General features: G+C 38.7%; 1 protein-coding gene and 1 pseudogene across 7 annotated transcripts in view; both read right to left on the bottom strand.

Annotated features, from left to right (window-relative positions):
- Positions 1-21,415, bottom strand: part of CDON (cell adhesion associated, oncogene regulated) — a 123,376-nt gene that overhangs the window by 78,396 nt on the left and 23,565 nt on the right. For all 6 annotated transcript variants that reach the window (XM_077112507.1, XM_077112502.1, XM_077112508.1 and 3 more), the window contains exon 2: positions 862-998. In XM_077112507.1, the coding sequence (XP_076968622.1) occupies positions 862-937 (76 nt within the window). In that variant the 5' untranslated portion in view covers positions 938-998. The remainder of the gene's footprint in view (positions 1-861; positions 999-21,415) is intronic.
- Positions 4,520-17,100, bottom strand: LOC143643978 (phosphoglycerate kinase 1 pseudogene; annotated as a pseudogene). The gene is made up of 3 exons (XR_013156413.1): positions 17,095-17,100; positions 5,763-16,452; positions 4,520-5,436 (listed from the first exon to the last, which is right to left on the bottom strand). The product of XR_013156413.1 is annotated as a phosphoglycerate kinase 1 pseudogene (transcript).

Here is a 21,415-nt window from a genome sequence, read left to right as displayed (position 1 = left end):
ATCTGGTAGAATACTTTAAAGAAAAAAATCAATAAATTGTTGACTATACTTTTAGAGGACATTTAATCAGAATAAAGATTAAGGGAAATATGTCTCTTGACTGAAGCTGAGGTAGCTGTTTAGCAAAACTGAAACAAAGCCACTAAATCATTATGTTTTCCCTTACCAAATCTAATACAGCTATGCAGTATTTTTAACAAACAGAATAAACAGAATTTAATGAACACCACAGTATTTGTTTATATCTCATATATACACACGTTTATACAATTACAAAATAAAAAGAACACGTGTGCCAGGTGTCAAATTTGGTGTTTATATATACTGTTAACAATAAACACACTGAAGCTTTTCAATAACCCCAAGTGGTGGATAATCACTTCAGCAAGGTCATGGGAAAAAGTGGCAGACCTGGGATTTAAACCAAATCCTCTCACCCCAAATTGGATACTAAGACATGCTGATTCAAAAATTTCTCTTTGGTGGTATGTTGTCAGCATTACATTCCTGCTATAATTTCCAAGTTCAGAATTTTCATAGGGCTGAAATTTGTAATGCATACCCTTTTGGAATAAAAACACAATTGTAAAACATTTATTTTTAAGACAACAAAAGGAACAAATTACAAAGAACTGATGAGAAGGCCTGCGAATGCCCAGAAGAGCGGCTACTCAGGGATCTAAGCAAAGGTCCCTAAGTTCCTTAACTAATCAAGTTTGTGAATTCTGAACCTGGTCAAACAAATCTTAGAAATGTCTTTAGAAACCACTATTATCAGCAAGGTGTTGCAGCCGAAATTTGTTTTTCATAGGATAAGCATGAGATAAAGCTTCGATCAGAACACTTTCCTTATACACTTACCTGAACTTACAGTGGAGCAGAGAAACACGCAAGTAATGCACAGCAGTGTCTGGAAGGACCCAGGATGTGGATGCATAGCGCCAAATTACAGAAGTAGGCAGAACAGACTTCAGGGGGAAAACCCAGGCCTTGATTCACTAAAACAAAAAACACACCAACTAAGCCAACAAAATAGCTGGCATCTTGTATCTGAATAGCCAGAATTTTCAGCATGGTGGCTGCCCTCAATTGAAAGCTCTGTATATAGTTAAAGCAAATAAGGCACTTAAGGATCCATATCTTTCCAATCAAACTCACCTCTGCAAGCTAAATTAGAGTTAGGAGGTTTGCTCATTCCTCCAAGGTACCAGAGTACCTCTCTCCATACATAGAACCAGCCATTCCAAAACAATACATCCAGCTGCCTCTAGTGCATTTCTGTTGGTACATGTTACAAGCATCTAAAGCTCACCAACCAACACAACAATGTATTCCTTCCCCTGTGTTCCCTAAAATAGTAACAAAAGCAACAAAATAGCAGCTAACACTCAAATAGTACTTACTGTGTGCCAGACATCATTTAAGGGTTTTTAATATACCAAGTAGTTTAATCTTTACAACAGCCCTATGAGATGGGTATTACTTGTTTCCTTTTTTACAGTAGGGGGTCTCACCCTCGTGGAAGATTGTTCCACACCGAGAGAAGACCACATGTGCAGCCTGCTTTGGGACAGAGCTCAGCATGGTGAGAATGGGCTGAGCCAGGAAAGGCGGGGGGACATCCGAGAGGAAGGGGAGAGTAGATCACATCCAGCTCCGAAGGTAATGGTGATGTCTTAACTTTTCATTATTTTTTGGAATGTATTCTAAATGTGATGGCAAGTCCTTCAAAAGATTTAGAAAAGAGACATCTGATTTATGCTATTAAAAATATCGCTGGCTGGTGAAATGGGGCAGGAGTGAAAGCAGGGAAAACAGTTAAGAAGTTCTGTCATCACCCAGGAGAGAGATGATGTGGTGAGTTAGACCAACTGAGTTAACTGCGGAGGTGGTACAAAGTGATTGGATTCTAAATATATTCTGAATGTACAGTCAACAGAACTTGCTGATGGTTTGGGTATGGAGTGTGAGATAGATGTGACAAGGACAACTCCTGCTTGAGGTCTAAGAGAATGACTGATAGCTCTGTATGCTGAAATGGAGAAGACTGGGGAGGGGGAGACACCCTGAAGAGGGGGGTAGGCAATGGTTCTGTTTTGGTCAAGGTGAGTTGAGACTTCAAGTATCTATGCATCTGAAGTTGTGGGGTCAACTCAGCTGTAAATGTAGATTTTAGACCCATGAAAGCCTTAGTGGTAGGTGAGCTCTCTCTAAGGACCATTTGGAGACACAGAAGAGGAGACACCAGGTCCAAGCCAGAGATATTCCAACCTTTAGAGATCAAATAGAGAAGCAACTTGCAATGGAGAAGGAGCAGTGGTCAATGATATAGGTCCCCAGGGGGAAGTTGTGTCCAGGGAGAAAAATGAAAAACATTTCTAGAAGAAAGGAGTGATCAGCTGTCTCAAACCCTGCTGGGAAACGAGTAAGAGGAGACAAAATGAATGGCATAACGAAAGTCACTGGTGATATTGACAAGAGTGGTTTCAATGGAGTAGATGGGACAAAAGGGTGGGCTCAGGGTGGAACAGGAAGGAAAGAGGCAGCAGACACAGACGGCTCCCTGCTAGAAAAGGGCAGCAATGAAGTTTGACACTGTCCATACCCTCCCCCAGGTCTGGTTAGTTCTCTCCCCACCATGCATCCTTTGCACCTTGAGCACAGATTGATCATTATCTTCATTACTCTGTTGCACAATTTACCTAGTTACATAATGATTTACTCTTTGAGGCCATGTCTGGCATCATATTCAACTTTCTAAAATTAGAATGCCTAACAAAAAGTAGGCACTTAATAAATGTTTCTTAAAATAAACCTTAATATAAAGCAACTCCCGGATATATTTCATAGAGTGGCATTTAATGAGACCTTCCATCTCAACTGAATTCAGTGTATTTGAGATACAACAGATTTTTATTCCTTCATTCATATATTGATTCATATATGAGAAAAGAATCACAAAATATACCACAAGTGTGCTATGCTTTGAAATTTATAGCTTTTTTGTATATATGTTGTTTCTCACAAAAAACAAAAAAGAAGGAAAAAAGTCGACTGTGATGATAAAAAAGTATTTAAGCCCTTTAGCCTCCTATATTCTGGAGCAGCTACAAGGAAAAATAGGAGAGGATAATATGGTAGCCCATGACACACTCTGGGATCTGTCCTGTAACAACTTGTTGAAGAGCATTTTGAAAACTATTGCTTTTTTATTTCTTTGCTTTGTATATATGTTATACTATACAATAAAAAGAGTTAAAAAATAAAAATAATAATAAAATATATATATGTACCACTGTGCTAGGCTAGGGATCCAAAGACTTGTTATTGTGGCTGTAAATTCTCCCCCATGCCCCTGCTTGGAAAGGACTGCACGGAGGAGCTGTGGCCACGGAGCATAATAAAATGTAATGACAGAAGGGTGCACGGGTGGTTCAGGGGTAGAATGCTCGCCTTCCATGCGGGACACCCAGGTTCGATTCTCAAAAAAGAGAAAAAATCAAAAAAGAAAAAAGCAGGGCTACAGCAATGACAACTTAGAAGTCAAGATTTTATGTGCAAATTCCTTCATTCCAAAGAATGGTTACTTTTAACCAAAGTAAGGTGCCTTTAGCATGGCTTTTAATAAACCAAATCCTGCCTCCCAGGGTCTGTTCATCTTCTCTATGCCAAGAACTACAAAATCTAAAAGTCATAAACCCAAGTTTATGGATATCATGGAATGCCAGGACATGGCCTGTCTTTTGGATTTTTTTGTACAGACTTCTCTTCAAACATGGGCAAAGATCTCTCAATTGGCAGAGGGGGCCAACTGTGTGAGCACTGATTTGGTTCATTTGAATTTTCACTGGATTCCAGGGTAAGAACTGCCACAACCACTAGAAACCACTGAAGGCAAAAAAAAAAAAAAAACATTCAAATTACTTGTTAATAGGAGACATTTTCCTAAGCAAGTGAGGACAACGGGTACTGTTTCTTCTTTTGCCAAAAACCTTTCCTCGGTTATTTATGAAAAACCAATGACACAAATTTTGAGAGTCAATTTTAACTCTACCACATGATCTACCGAGTTACAATTGTCCTTTAAAATTTCACAGCCCATTACTGCTATCTAAATATTATCATACAAGAATCTCTCTTATTAATTTTTATCATTCTATCAACTTATTTTTACAGGTGAAACTTGTTTTTTTTTCAGTACAATTTTATTGAGATATATTCACATACTATATAATCATCCAAAGAATACAATCAGTGGCTCACAGTGTCATTGTATAGGTGTGCATTCATCACCACAATCAATGTTAGAACATTTTCATTACTCAAAAAAATAAAAAAGAACACCCACTGCATACCATACTCCTTATCTCTCCCCCTCCATGCAGTATTTATTTAAATTTTTTTGTCTTTAACTTGTTACTCATCTGCCCACACTGGATAAAGGGAGTGTCAATCACAAAGTTTTCACAATCACATGGTCTTACCATAAAAGCTACATAGTTATACAATCATCCTCAAGAATCAAGGCTACTGGATTACAGTTCAACAGTTTTAGGTATTTCCTTCTTGCTATTCCGACACACTAGAATATCTATATAATGATATAGTTATCTATATAATGCCTAAGAGTAACCTCCAGAAGAAACACTAAACTCTATTTGAAATCTCTCAGCCACTGAAACTTTATTTTGTTTCATTTCTTTTACCCCTTTTGGTCAAGAAAGCTTTCTCAGTTGCATGATGCCAGGCTCATCCCTGGGAGTCCTGTCCCATGTTATCAACTTACTCTTAACATACTCTCAGCTGATTTTGGAGGGAAGAAAGCACCGATGGTCTTAGGCTTGACTAAATATTTGTTGACTAGGTTTACGTTTATCCGCGACAAGCTTGCACAGTTTGTTAGAGAACTGGGATCAGAGAACAAGGACCTGGATTCTAGTGTTAGGTGGGTCCAGGGAGTTGGAAATTATATTCAGTAACCACCAACGTCCGCACCCCCACCCCGGCCCCAGACCAACCTCACAAGTAAACATCACTGATGAGAGAAGGGTTAGGTCATATTATATGAAAAAGTCAGAGCACGTTGTCAGCACGACTGGAAAATTCAGTGCTGTGTCATTTTCGTAAGTACTGTCTTTGTCAAAAACAGCAAACCCTTAGTGAAATTAGTGTTATTGCTGTCTGACTAGTAAGTTATTGGAAAACCAAAACCAAATATCATTTCCCCTGTATTGCCCCAGCAAATGAAAGATTTTGCTTGCCAAGTTTACCACCACTGAACTAAGTCTCCTGCCATCTTCTTAGATACCAGTCACTGGCCCTGACATACGTCAACTTTCTCACCCATAAAATTGGTCTTGGCAAGGGTCACAACAGCTCTCCATTTCCTCTGTACAGATGCTGTTATCCCAGCCTCCTCGTAGCCCCCTCTTCTGTCTGGAAACAGTGGGCAGCAGAGAAAAGACCCTCAGTACAGCCCACCACACCACACACTCCTCTGACATGTCACTTGCCAAAGGTTGTTTGACCTCTCTTCTAGCAAACATAACATTCAAATATTCCCATACAAAAATAATATATGGGGGTACAAGGGTAGTTTAGTGGTAGAATTCTCACCTGCCAAGCGAGAGACCCAGATTTGATTCCCGGCCCATGCACTCCCCCCCCCCCAAAAAAAACAAACAAAAATTCAATGAATGGTGATGCAACGATGGGATACTCTTTTCAATTTATGGTGTATTGGAGTGGCTAAAGGGAAGTACCTGAAACTGTACAGCTGTGCTCCAGTAGCCTGGCTTCTTGAAGATGATTGTATAAAGAGAACGTTTACAATGTGACTGTATGATTGTCAAAACCTTGGGTCTGATGCTCCTTTTATCTAGAGTGTGGACAGATGAGTAAAAAGTATGGATTAAAAAAACAAACAAATAATAGGAGGAACAAAGGTTAAAATATATTAGGTAGATAGAAATACTAGTAGTCAATGAGAGGGAGGGGTAAGGGGTATGAGATGTATGAGTTTTTTCTTTTTTCTTTTTATTTCTTTTCCTGAGTGATGCAAATGTTCTAAGAAATGATCATGGTGATGAACACACAACTATGTGATGATATTGTGAGCCACTGATTGTACACCATGTATGGAACGTTTGTATGTTAAGAATGTTTGTTTTTGCATGTTATTTTGTCAATAAAAATATTTTTTTAAAAATAACGGGATACTCACATGGAAAAATAATGAAATGTGACCCCACCATACAGCACACACAAAAATTATATCTATAAAAATTACAAATAGAATTTATTTAAATCACCAGATAGTATAGAATTATGATTAAAATAACACTGTCGTTTTTTAAAACTTCAGTATTTCTCTCATTCAGAAATTTTTTAAGCACCCAGTGTTCTTAACATAATGCCTAGTGATAGTTACCCAAAATTATTCAGTATTTTTCATATATTCCACAATGAATATGTTACCTTTATAAACAGAAAGTTTCTACAACACTCAGTAACAAAAAAAAATCTTACACAGCCATGATAGAAGATGTAGAAAATACATAAAACATAAAAAAGAAAGCAAACATGGCAATCCCATGATACACCAACATTCTGATGCATTTCCTTCTAATTTAGGTAAAGTGTTTATTTTTATAATTGAGAGCAGAATATAAAGGCAATAATAGTGTTAAATTAGCTTTATTCATTGAACATCTCACAATCATTTTTCCTAATTAAAATTCTTCATAAACATAGTTTCTAACAGCTCCAAATACTCTTTGGATGGATACACTTTAATTTATTTAACCATTTCCTTTTGGATAATTAGGCTACCTTCCTTACTTATACACATGTGTATAGATGTGTATATGTATTTTTTGCTATTACAGATAATACTATGACTATTCTTTGTCCATAAATCTTTAACCACTATTCTAATTATGTCCTTAGGATGGATTTTTAGAAGTGTAATTGTTCGGCCAAGGAGTACAAACATTTCAACTGTTTTCCAAAATGACAGCATGGGTGCACCACCTAACCCCACTCCCCAACCCCCAAAACAACCATCAGCACGTGGGGGTAACCCCACCGCTCGCCAGCTTATGGTTTGGCTCCTTCTACTGTGGTAAAGCAAAGCATGGATACAAAACATTGATTTGAGCAATTAATTAAAATATCTGATAGGGCATAAAGCAAATTTCACTGCCTAATCTATTAGTACTTTTTCAAATGACATTCAAAATTCACATGAAAGTAAATGCAGGGGTGCAGGGATAGTTCAGTGGTAGAATTATTGCCTGCCATTCAGGAAACCCAGGTCTGATACCCAGCCCATGAACTTTCCATATAAACAAGCAAACAAAACAACAAAAAACCAAATAAACAAAAATTCAGCAAATGGTGCTGCAATAACAGGATACTCACACAGAAAAAGAATAAAACGTGACCCCTACCATGCAACATACAAAAAATAAAAATAATTAAAAAAAAAAAAAAGTAAATGCAGAAAGGAAAGGACATCACAGGCCACATCTTGTCAAAACTTGTCAATCCCTGAACTTCCAATTACAAAAAGTACCATGGACACAAAATCTCTACTTTTTATCTAAAACCTGTGGTACAGTATGATACTATTGTTATGCTGTGTGGTTTTAATTAATAACATGCATTTTCTCTTAAAATAAATTTGGATGCGAAGACGGCCACACTTTATGGGAACATCCGCTGGCATTCAAAATAGTAATTACCATACATTTCAAATTTTATTCTCCCTTCCCTACTGCTTTTCTTGTCCATGTAACATACGTACACATATATACTCCCTAAACTACTAGAGGTAGGAAAATAATTCAAGGGGTTGGATTTAAAATTGGATTCAATATCACTTTATTAATAGACTACTGCTAAGATGAATCAATAACCTAGGTGCAAAATGGAACTATTAAAGCTTATCTCCTGCACTCATCTCAGAAGAACTAACAGGTCCATGGAGAACTTCCTCTACTTCCTTTGTACCTTCAGCGGTAGGCAAAGGTCAACACAATTCCAGTGTCTCCTGTGTAGTTCTGAGTACCTGAATAAGCATCAGAAAAGATGCTTAGTTGTCTCTTTACTCCAGGAAAACACTTGTGATTATAGGCTTCTCAGGAAAGAGGCTGCACCCCTGGGCAACTCAAGGGACAAAACAAATAAATAAATAAATAAAATACAACAGCTAAGTGCAATTAATTCCCCATTAAACCTACAAATGAAGGAAGAATTCTTTCCTCCATGTGGTAAAAATCTTTGGAGGGCTCCCCAGTTATGAATGCTTTGTGCTATTCCCAAGACTTGTCCTGACTTTACTAAGAAACAGCTGGTATTTTCTAAATTATGGGGCATTCCTTAAGCCTTTCCCTCGCATCTATATAGAAAGCAATTCGTTAGCATAACATATTGTCCTTCATATGCCATTCCACGCTTAGGAGCATTTCTGCTGGCAAAGGGAATAAAAAGGTATGCCTCATCTTACAATAAGAAAGGAAATACTTTCCTAATGTTTACTTAACTTACTGTTCAGGTTGTGAACTTACTGCTTTTATAACCCCTTTTCAACATGCTGCCAGAATAATCCTTTGGGGAAAAGTCCTTCCTGAATTTCTAGATTTGATTCCTTTGTTTCTGAAGCACTGTCTTTGCTTTCGTAAGGATGATTAAACCTGCCTTTCGGAATTATCCCTCTCGCTAGACTTCTATATCAGACTGACTCAACAGCTTTCTTTCAGGCTGGAGAATAACCATGATTAATTCGTGAGCAAAACACCTGGCTTTGGGATCAGTGGAGGTTTTCAAAATAGGTAATTCTTTCAGTTGGTTTCCTATTTGAAGGAATCTTATTCTGCATGAAACACAGTAATTTTCTTCTTAAAAAATAAAAACACATCGATCCTTATGTTCAGATCATCTATTTTATAACATGCTATTTTTCAGCTGCTGAGAAAAAGAGGTATCTGTAGGTACTAAACAAAAGAAAAAATAAAACATGCTTGCCTAAAAGTTCTTGATTAAATACTACCAAGATTAATTTGGGATAATTTTGGTTAGGGAAGCCAAATATACAACACACTTTTCTTAACGCACTAAACTACCCTGATCTTAATCCAACTTAAATCTCTGGTCAATTTTCCACTCTGAATATTTAAATAATTTGGCTAAGACGCTAACAACATCATTTCCTACATAAACGTCTCCAAAAAAACCCTACTTTTTCAAGAAATTATTCTTTCAGTCAATTCATTTCATGCATAATATATCTACTTTGGGCAAGATCCAGTGGGAAGAGGAATCCCACTAGATTTCTGTATGAAAGGAAACTGCAGCCTATTGAGCAAAAAGGGTATGTACATAACTTTAAATTAAAGAAAAGTGTCTTATGATCAAAGAGAGGATAAAAAATACTAAGAGTTCACTGCAGAGAAATTCATCTTTTATTTTAAAAAAATACTTACTTGCAGGCCTATTATGTGTCAGGCATTGTGCTATACTGGAAATTCAACCACAGACAAAACAAACGCACCATCTGCCACATGAGGTTATCGTTGGGTGAGAGAAAGCAGCAAATAGGGCAGGAATTAAATTTCAGGCTTATCTAGTATACCGATTATTCACATGGCAACTTTTTGTCATATTGAATCTTGGAAAGTCAGTCCAGTATTTGGATGACTTCTTTGTATTTGGTATAACTTTTCAACCAGAAACTAAAGAAACGCACTCTAAAAGGTAATACTTGAATATTATAGCTTGTAGTTCGGAGCTCTGTTCTTCAATCTAATCCATTCCTGTGGGTGTGAACCCATTGTATATAGGGCCTTCTGATAAGATTACTTCAGTTAAGATGTGGCCCAACTCAATCAGGATGAGTATTAATCCTATCACTGGAGTCCTTTATATGTAGAATAAAATTAAGACAGGGAGAGAAAACCACAGAAGCAAGAAGCTGAAAATCAATGGACCCAGAGGAGAACAGAGAGGCCAGAGCTGTTGCCATGTGCCCAGCCATGTGACACAGGAGCCCAGGACCAAGGACCACCAGCAACGAGTCCCCAAAACATCAGCCTTCAGGAAGAAACCATCGCCTTTAATACGCCTTCATTTGGACTTTCTTTTAGCCTCAAAACCCTGAGCAAATAAATTCTCACTATTTAACTCCACCCATTTCATGGTATTTGCTTGAGTAGCCAAGGAAACCAAAACACGGCTTCAGGCAAAGATATACTCACCAATTTACATGAGGGCACCATAGTTTCTAGTTAGAAAATATTCAAAAGAACAATGTGAATTGCCTGCTATGTTTGGATGAACCCAAGATATCTTGCTTTGTGTAAATTCCAAACGAGGAGAATAGTTAACATCTTCTACCACCCCTGTCTGGAATGTGTGAGCACCGTTTACATGTGTTGAACCTTTATTTTGCTCTAAGATGTTTCCCTATGTGCTATAACAGCATAGTCTGAATGTAAAATAACTTATGAGCCTCAAGAAAGACTGCCTGGCTCAAAGTTGATTTCCTGGCTCTCTGCCACCTTCCCAAGACAGAGTGGGGTTACCCTTCCCTCGTAACCCCCCTCTGTCACCAGCACTTCCATCAGGTTTTCTCTTCCTCCTTTGGTGAGCACAATAATCTCATTACATTATACTTAAGAACAAACTGCATTTACTTACCTTCTAAATACTGTGTATCACTTCTACAAATTTGTTTTCACTATTTGACTGACGTATTTTTCTATCTGTGAAGACTGTTTGGCTATCTCCGATTGGGTGAGATAACCATGACCTTCTCCATTAAATTTAATTCAAATGGTTTTCACTAAGAGGCAGGGTTCTCAGAAAATAAGAGTTTTCAGGATTTAATAGTTAAGCAAAGAATAGGCAAACAACAGAAGAAAGCAAGTAGATGTGCTGCAGGAAAAGCCGAAAGGGCACCTAACCTAGACTTGGAAAGTTGACAAGAACTGCTGGGAGGAGACAATATTAGGTGAACCTAGGATACATCTTGGGGAGGGAGTGGAGGAAGAAAGAGAGGGGGTGGTATTCCAAGCAGAAGGAATAAAGAGCGTGGTACAGAGGCAAGGCAACCAAGTGAGCCAGAGCTGGAAAGGAGAGAGAGAACAGGAGGATGAGAAGCAGTAAGAAAACAGGCTTCATGGGTAAGCAAAAGCCAGAGCCTGAAGAACCCTATAAATGATGTGACGGAGTTTGGTGTTTATCCCGAGAGGGGAGCATTAAAGGCTTGCAGGCAGGCAAGGGATGTAATTAGGCTTGTACCTGTGGGAAATCATCTCCACCACAATGCAGAGAATGGCTGAGGACAGGAAGAGAGGTCAGCAGGTGGCTGCAGAAGAATATGATTACCTGGACCACAGAAATGTCAGTGAGGATAAACGTAAAAGATACACAACTTTTTTATGATATAGACATATTTAAAAGACATTGAAGAGGCAGAATCGATAAGACCTAGTGAAAAACTGGAAAGAATGCACCTCTTTGACTTCTCTGAAATCCACTCATCTGTCCACATCTCCGTGTCCCCACTGCTTTGGCTATAAATAAAGAAATCAGGTTGTTGTCCACATTACTGACTTGGGCAAGGAAGTGAATGAGCATTTACCAAGACACAGGAAATACATGAGAAGCAGGAGAGATTGAATATGTGTGTGTGGGTCACTGTTATCTTGAGAGGGAGGAAGGGAAAGAAGACAGCGTATCCAAAGGCGTGGAAACAATGAGTTGAGCTGGACATCCATGGGACTCTATAAGGAGACATCTAATAGGCAGGGGGCAAGAAGCCTAAAGTTTTTTGTTTGATGGGTTTTTCTTTTCTTTTCGTGTCGTTTATTTCACTCAAATGATGTCTTCAAGGTTCATCTCTGTTGTAACAATGTATCAGAATTTCATTCCTTTTTATGTGTGACTGGTAATCCATTGTATGTAAATACAACATTTTGTTTATCCATTCATCTGCTGATGGACACTTGGGTCTAAAATTTTTTGAGAGAGATTGGGGTCCCAGTTGGAGATCTGGGAGGCAACAGCATGTGGAACTGTGGGCGCCCATAAGGAAAGGGGAAGCGTTAAAAGCTCCTCGTTCAAAATAGTATACATTATCAAGACTACTGATGACAGATTTCAAAAGAAAAGTGAAAAAACAGAAAATGATATTCTGGAACGGAATCTAACACTCAGACTTTGTTTTAAAAATGAATTTCAACATGTTTCCACCTATTTGTGTGGGTCTTGATTGGTTTATTGGAGTCCTATAAAAGAAGAAACATTTTGGAAAGAGAGATTCAGAGAGAGCAACACCAAGACACAGAGAGTCCACCAGCCAGTGACTTTTGGAGATGAAGAAGGAAAACGCCTCCCGGGGAGCTTCATGAAACTGGAAGCCAGGAGAGAAAGCTAGCAAATGATGCCGTGTTCACCATGTGCCCTTCCAGCCGAGAGAGAAGCCCCTGCCTGTGTTTGCCATGTGCCTTCTCACTTGAGAGAGAAACCCTGAACTTCATCAGCCTTCTTGAACCAAGGTATCTTTCCATGGATGCCTTAGATTGGACATTTTTACAGACTTGCTTTAATTGGGACATTTTCTCCGCCTTAGAACTGTAAACTAGCAATGCAGTAAATTCCTCTTTAAAAAAAAACGAATCTCAAAATGTCACGAAATGCCACATTCGTCTACCTTTCGCAGGTGGCACAGTCTAGGGTGACTGGTCACCCTCCTTGAGCTGTTGCCCCTCTATGATCACCAGCACCTTTGATCAGCGGCCGTCCTCATGTCGCCCGCATGGGTCTGGACAATGAGAACCGCAGCTGGCACACAGCCTGCACTGATTTTACTCCAGGAGTGGGCGGGGCAGGAGGGGAGCCAGAGAGGAGAGGTGCAGGGAGCTCTATTTCTTATTAAGTCCAATTGCCAATAAATATGCTGTCTAATAGCTACCATGTTAATCTCTGGGGGTTACTCTTGGTTCTTTAAGGAGAGTCCTGGAAAGCAGTCCTGTGCAACTGACAATGCTGTATTCTCAGACCTGCCACATAGTTGAGTCAGTAGGAGGAACATATAAATGTTACAACAGTAGAGCTGCTGGATATCAAATAGCCAGTCCCCTGTCAAAAACCTGCAGTTCTCCCTTCTTCCCAGAACTCACACCCTCCAGTCTGGAAGGCAGTTAGCTCACCATAGTACCAATTTTATGTGTGATCACACAGTCATTCAGATCAACTTTTAAAATATGTTGACACCTACAGACTCCACAACCCTTCCCCCACTTCTCCGCCATCTCAATTGAGGCAGTCAGGCATACAAACTGATCCGCTGCCTGCAAAGGCATTTCCTTTCACTGTGAACAGCCAAAAGTAGAGGAAGAAAATGGCAGTGACTTGGAGTTATGGCACCAAAAAAGCCAAATGAGCAAGGAAATAATCAACTCCACATGAAGCACTTCAGTTCCAACACAATGAAAAGGGCCTAGGACTAACCCCAGGAAAGGTCACTGAGATCAAAGGTCACAAGTAGAAAAAGGCAACAGTGAGGGGCTGCCAACCGCAATACAAATCAATGTGGTTCTAATTACACACCGAAGAAGGGGTTGAAGGAGGTCTGAGTTAGGTTCTAGTCATAGTATCCGTGTGGTTAAAAAAAAAAAAAGAAAAAAAAAAGTCAAGTGTTCCTGTTCCACTCTCATCCAAGAAGACTATTTATTCCTGTCTCTAGAGTGCAGGAAACCAAGAATTAATATAGATAAGATAAGTCTGGCATCCACAGTGAATCGTACAGGAGCATTACACATATTTAAAAGCACAGCTGCATGCAATTCTAAAAAAAAAAGAGATTTGGAATAAATAATTAAAAAGACAAAATATAGCAAGTTTCAACGGGATTACTTTGCAAGTACCACAGAGGCAACCCTTTCTGCAAATCCAACACTCAGATGATTTTCAAATATGCCACTGGAATTGGCTCCATCAGAAAAACTAATGGGTATGATGACCACAAAACAAATCTAAAAGCAAAATTGTAAAACTTTGCTAAGAACTAGCTAAACTTGGACTGACACTGTAAAGAACCAGACAGACATTTGGCTAACCTTTGATGGAGGATAAGAAGAAGGAACAAGAAACAATTTGAAAAAAAATTGAGCTCTATATGAGGTTGGGTAATATAATTAAGATAGTTGCTAGTTAAGTCCAGTGCTTTGCTTAGACCTTACCAAATGATACACTGGTCTAATATTAGATGTACAGCATTTTCCCAGACAGGTACAAAAGACTCCTACCCTCATGGGGTTTTGCTTGGTATTTCATCTTAATAACAAAGAAAAAAATCTCAAGAGAAAATCATCTCCAGGAAATATTCTCTAATGCAAACAGTCAAAAGTTTAAGAAATAGCAAATAAGAAAAGTTGGGAAATCTAAGAAACTTATCTTGGCTGCAAATAAACTTGAATCAGTGCTGGTTAAACAATGGCTCTCTGACATGATGACTTTTATATATTAGGTTACCTGTAGAGTTATGAGTTTCCTAGAGACCTGAAACATACTGATAGTAGCTTCCAAGAACCTTATTCCATCTTTAAACTTGGCTGCATAAAATAATTGAAGGAGTCTATATTTGTTAGGAATGCCTGTTTCGTTCAACTGGTGATGGGCATTAGGTCAGCTATGGCTTTGTCAGCACAGCTGACACAGAAGAGGACAGTGCCTTGACAATGAGGCCCTTTGGGCACGTTCATAAACTGACATGCAAATCAATCTCCGATTATTACATAAATCAGTACATAAATGCCACACATTGATAAATCTAAAAATAAGTAAAAAACATTGGCTTGCACTGAGAAAGCTAACACTCCAGAAATTGTTCAATCAGTGATAGGCAATTAAAAACAAAGCAGCAATCAGGATGTAAAGCCCCAAATAGAAAACACACCGACGAACATCATGATATCTTTGTAGACATAGCATGATATAACATGAAGTTTTAGTCCCCTCAGAAGAGCCCAAGACGTTTTTAACATTAGGTACAGCTTGGCTACAAGAAATGAAGCACCACTCGCTGGAATAAGTCTTGGAGTGCTGAATATGCACAAGGCAGCAGCTGCTATGCTGGGCAACAGTAAACAGGCCAGTCAAGAGAAATAATTCAAGGACATAGCGATGTAGAAGATTGCACACACACACATACACACATGCACACACACACACATATACACGCATATGCATACACATACACACACATATACATGCACCGTTGAAAAGAAGCACAGCAGAAAGCAGACCCAACCTGGAAGACAGATAAACTTAATTCAGTGATGCCTGCTATGCAAAACTTTTCCAAAAATCCTTTGCTGCTTATTTTCAGCATGAATGTCTAAATCAGGCATGAAAATCACTCTCATAATGTTATGTTACACCGCATTTTGGTTCCTTGGGTAAAAGTCCCCAATTCAAATACCCCTGTAGGTCCTTTCACAGAAACTGCATGGCCTGAGCCACAGCCTCGGCATATTTCTGGCCTCGCTCAGGACCACAGCCCAAGCCCAGCCAGCCACAGGTATGCCAGAGGCCACAATGGCTTGGCCAACCTTGGCATTCTCATCAAACCTGTCAACAGTGACAAAGTCAACAGGCAAGATTACGTAACGGTCCCATCAGTCTTCTCAGCTTTGGACACTGGGTCTTTGAGGAACTTGGCCACCCGTTCATCAAAAAGAAAGCACCATCTCTGGGTTGTTGAACACCTTGAGGAAAGTAAAAGCCATTCTACCACCAATGATCATCTCATATTAGTGATCAACTGAATCTTGTCTGCAACTTTAGCTCTGCCCAGGATGGCCAGGAAAAGTCGCTCATGGCTTTCTAAGGCCTCGGCCAAGTAACTCGCCTCCTGCTCCATCAAGAAAGTGTTGATCTTCTATGGCAGATTCACTCCCACCATGAAGCTGTGAGCTTGGTCAACAGTGCCAAAAGCATCACTGACATATAAATCCCCTGGTTTGTAATGTACAGCCCAGAAAGCTTCTATTTTGGCCGGCTTAGCTTTAATCTTGTTGCAGGAGTCTCCTCTCCCTTCCCTTCTTTCTCTGCATGAAAGCCGAGGTTCTCCAGCAGGATCACAGAGTCAGTAGCTAGGTCAGCACAGGCTTTCTCCACGTCTGGGCCCAGGCAGTCCTTCAAGAACAGAACATCCTTGCCCAACAGATCTCAGAGTTCTATTAGCAACTGGCTCCTAGGAGTACTTGCCAGGCATGGGAACAGGATCAGGCTGGCCCAGCAGCTCATGAGAACAACTGACTTGGCTCCCCTACCCAAGTAGACCTGGATGCTTAGGGCAGCTGCCTTATGTTCTAGTTTGTTAGCTGCCAGAATGCAATATACCAGAAACAGAATAACTTTTAAAAAGGGGAATTTAATAAGTCGCTAGTTTACAGTTCTAAGGCCAAGATAATGTCCCAATTAAAGCAAGTCTATAGAAATGTCCAATCAAAGGCATCCATGGAAAGATTCCTTGGTTAAAGAAGGCTGATAAAGTTCAGGGTTTCTCTGTCAAGTGAGAAGGCACATGGTGAACACAGTCAGGGCTTCTCTCTCTCAGCTGGAAGGGCACACGGCAAACATGGCATCGTCTTCTAGCTTTCTCTCCTTGCTTCCTGTTTCATGAAGCTCCCTGGGAGGCATTTTCCTTCTTCATCTCCAAAGGTCGCTGGTTAAAGGAGTCTCTGCTTCTCGTAGCTATGTCATTCTTCTTTGCTCTCTCCGAATCTCTCATTCTCCAAAATGTTTCCTCTTTTATAGGACTTCAGAAACTAATCAAAACCCACCCAAATGGGTTGAGACATGTCGTCACCTAATTCAGTTTAACAACTACTCTTGATTTGGTTACATCTCCAGGGAGATTATCTAATTACATACAGTATTGAATAGGGATTATTCTGCCTTTACGAAATGGGATTTTGATTAAAACATGGCCTTTCTAGGGTACATACATCATTTCAACCAGCACCCCTTGGTCCTCTAGTTGGTAGTTATCTGGCTGTTCTTCCCAGGAAAGCTGAACTTCACCGTCATAATGAGCTACTTACCCTTTACCTCCAGCTTGCCAGAGGTACAGACAGCAACAAGAAGAGCCAATTGCACTTACAATGCATGCTGAATGCCACATGCAGTGCAGTTACATCTCATTTTTAGTTCCATAAAGTATTAACCCCACATTACAACTACTCAATTTAATCATTAATGGCTATTTCCAAAACAATCAAGAACACCAAAATCTAAAAAGCAGTGTCAACCCAAATCAATAAACCAACCTTGATTTTGAAGCTTACTCTTGTGTCGCTTATGTATACAGCAGAGAAGCTTAGACTACCTATAGGCATGCCTAAGTGTTACTTCTGCAGGACCTCTTTTGTTGCTCAGATGTGGCCTCACTCTCTCTCTAAGCCCAACTCTGCAAGTGAAATCACTGCCCTCCCCACTATGTGGGACACGACACCCAGGAGTGAAAGTCTCCTTGGCGGCATGGGAGAAGACTCCCAGGGATGAGTCTGGCCCTGGCACCATGGGAACAACAATGCTATCCTGACCAAAAGGGGGAAAAGAAGTGTAACTAATAAAATATCATTGGCAGAGAGAGTTAAATGGAGTTGAGGCTACTCTGGAGGTCACTCTTACACAAGCTTTAATGAGACACTGCTACCTATCACAGCTTGCCAAACCCCAACCAAAACCATTCCTGCCAATCCTAAAGAATATCTAGGGCATTATATAAGATTCTACAAAGGTTCCATGTACTACATTAATTTTCTAGAAACCTACAACCTTCAGATGGGTCCCTGGACCAGATAAGTCCTGAAATGCAGAGAGGCCATTTTCTCCAGAACGTCAACTAGTTCCATCTCCCTATCCCATATTATCGACAGCCCCTTCCAACATGAAAAAGTTAGAACGGCCATAGCCCAAATACCCCTAGAGTGGGAGAAAGATCAAAGGTGAAGGTGGAGTTATACAGAGAAGGTAGGGTTTAACAAATGAGTATGTTTCCTGAATCATTATATTGCTATTTCTTTTAGTCTCTAGTACCTTTGAGCAGCTAGAAGTAAAAACCTAAAATTGTGGAATTGTAACCCATATACAACTGTGAAATCTGTTCTACAACTAATTGTTGCAATGCACTTTGAAATTTATTGCCTTTTTTGTATAAATGTTATTTTTCACAAAAATATTTTAAAAAGTCAATTGTGACTTTCCCCCTAAGATCAGGAACAAGACAAGGATGTCCACTATCACCACTATTATTCAACATTGTGTTGGAGGTTCTAGCCAGAGCAATTAGACAAGAAAAAGAAATACAAGGCATCAAAATTGGAAAGGAAGAAGCAAAACTATCACTGTTTGCAGACGATATGATACTATACGTCGAAAACCCGGAAAAATCCACAACAAAACTACTAGAGCTAATAAATGAGTACAGCAAAGTAGCAGGTTACAAGATCAACATTCAAAAATCTGTAGCATTTCTATACACTAGTAATGAACAAGCTGAGGGGGAAATCAAGAAACGAATCCCATTTACAATTGCAACTAAAAGAATAAAATACCTAGGAATAAATTTAACTAAAGAGACAAAAAACCTATATAAAGAAAACTACAAAAAACTGCTAAAAGAAATCACAGAAGACCTAAATAGATGGAAGGGCATACCGTGTTCATGGATTGGAAGACTAAATATAGTTAAGATGTCAATCCTACCTAAATTGATTTACAGATTCAATGCAATACCAATCAAAATCCCAACAACTTATTTTTCAGAAATAGAAAAACCAATAAGCAAATTTATCTGGAAGGGCAGGGTGCCCCGAATTGCTAAAAACATCTTGAGGAAAAAAAACGAAGCTGGAGGTCTCACGCTGCCTGACTTTAAGGCATATTATGAAGCCACAGTGGTCAAAAGAGCATGGTATTGGCATAAAGATAGATATATCGACCAATGGAATCGAATAGAGTGCTCAGATATAGACCCTCTCATCTATGGACATTTGATCTTTGATAAGGCAGTCAAGCCAACTCACCTGGGACAGAGCAGTCTCTTCAATAAATGGTGCCTAGAGAACTGGATATCCATATGCAAAAGAATGAAAGAAGACCCATCTCTCACACCCTATACAAAAGTTAACTCAAAATGGATCAAAGATCTAAACATTAGGTCTAAGACCATAAAACAGTTAGAGGAAAATGTTGGGAGATATCTTACGGATCTTACAACTGGAGGCGGTTTTATGGACCTTAAACCTAAAGCAAGAGCACTGAAGAAGGAAATAAATAAATGGGAACTCCTCAAAATTAAACACTTTTGTGCATCAAAGAACTTCATCAAGAAAGTAGAAAGACAGCCTTCACAATGGGAGACAATATTTGGAAATGATATATCAGATAAAGGTCTAGTATCCAGAATTTATAAAGAGATTGTTCATCTCAACAACAAAAAGACAGCCAACCCAATTACAAAATGGGAAAAAGACTTGAACAGACACCTCTCAGAAGAGGAAATACGGATGGCCAAGAGGCACATGAAGAGATGCTCAATGTCCCTGGCCATTAGAGAAATGCAAATCAAAACCACAATGAGATATCATCTCACACCCACCAGAATGGCCATTATCAACAAAACAGAAAATGACAAGTGCTGGAGAGGATGCGGAGAAAGAGGCACACTTATCCACTGTTGGTGGGAATGTCAAAGGGTGCAACCACTGTGGAAGGCAGTTTGGCGGTTCCTCAAAAAGCTGAATATAGAATTGCCATACGACCCAGCAATACCATTGCTAGGTATCTACTCAAAGGACTTAAGGGCAAAGACACAAACGGACATTTGCACACCAATGTTTATAGCAGCATTATTTACAATTGCAAAGAGATGGAAACAGCCAAAATCTCCATCAACAGAAGAGTGGCTAAACAAACTGTGGTATATACATACGATGGAATATTATGCAGCTTTAAGACAAGATAAACTTATGAACCATGTAATAACATGGATGGACCTAGAGAATATTATGCTGAGTGAATCCAGCCAAAAACTAAAGGACAAATACTGTATGGTCCCACTGATGTGAACGGACATTCGAGAATAAACTTGAAATATGTCATTGGTAACAGAGTTCAGCAGGAGTTAGAAACAGGGTAAGACAATGGGTAATTGAAGCTGAAGGGATACAGACTGTGCAACAGGACTAGATACAAAAACTCAAAAATGGACAGCACAATAATACCTAATTGTAAAGTAATCATGTTAAAACACTGAATGAAGCTGCATCTGAGCTATAGGTTTTTGTTTTGTTTTGTGTTGTTTTGTTTTGATTTTACTATTATTACTTTTATTTTTTTCTCTATATTAACATTCTATATCTTTTTCGGTTATGTTGCTAGTTCTTCTAAACCAATGCAAATGTACTAAGAAATGATGATCATGCATCTATGTGATGATGTTAAGAATTAATGATTGCATGTGTAGAATGGTATGATCTCTAAATGTTGGGTTAATTTCTTTTTTTCCATTAATTAAAAAAAAAAAAAAAGAGAGAAGGGATAATTGGAGATGAAGGGATACAGACTGTACAACGGGACTGGATATAAAAACTCAGAAATGGACAGCACAATACTACCCAATTGTAATGCAATTATGTTAAAACACTGAATGAAGCTGCATGTGAGGTATAGGTTTTTTGTTTTTGTTTTTTTTGTTTTTTTTCTTTCTATTATTGTTTTAATTCTTATTCTGTTGTCTTTTTATTTCTTTTTCTAAATCGATGCAAATGTACTAAGAAATGATGAATATGCAACTATGTGATGTTATTAAGAATTACTGATTGTACATGTAGATTGGAATGATTTCTAATTGTTTTGTTAATTCTTTTTTTAATTAATAAAAATAAAAAATAAAAAAAAAGTCAATTGTGATTTTTTTTTTAAAGTAGATTGTGATAAAAAAAAAAAAACTCCTGCTGAGACATTTACTGGGATTGTACTGAATCTATACTAGCAACTTGCAGAGAAATGACATCTGTAATATATTAAGGCATCTTTTCATGAATGTGAAATACATTTCCATGTATTTCGGTATTTTTTCATTTCAGTAAAGTTTTGTAGCTTTCTGAGAAAAAAAAAGCGGTGTCAAAATCAATAAAGATAATTCCAAATTCCTTGGCACAACAGCAATGTGAGGTTAAATATACGGCTTCCCAAGGTGACTGACACAATTCTTATATTACACTATTTTCATATTTGAAGTTTATATAATAGTCACGCTTTCTGTTTGTAGAATACATTTTGTATCTGTTTATATATTTATATATCCATGTAGCCCTGACTCTTCTTTTAAGGATTT

This window comes from Tamandua tetradactyla, chromosome 8 (genome assembly GCF_023851605.1).
Source record: "Tamandua tetradactyla isolate mTamTet1 chromosome 8, mTamTet1.pri, whole genome shotgun sequence".
Classification (NCBI taxonomy): Eukaryota; Metazoa; Chordata; class Mammalia; order Pilosa; family Myrmecophagidae; genus Tamandua; species Tamandua tetradactyla.
This window is presented reverse-complemented; position numbering and strand designations above follow the sequence as displayed.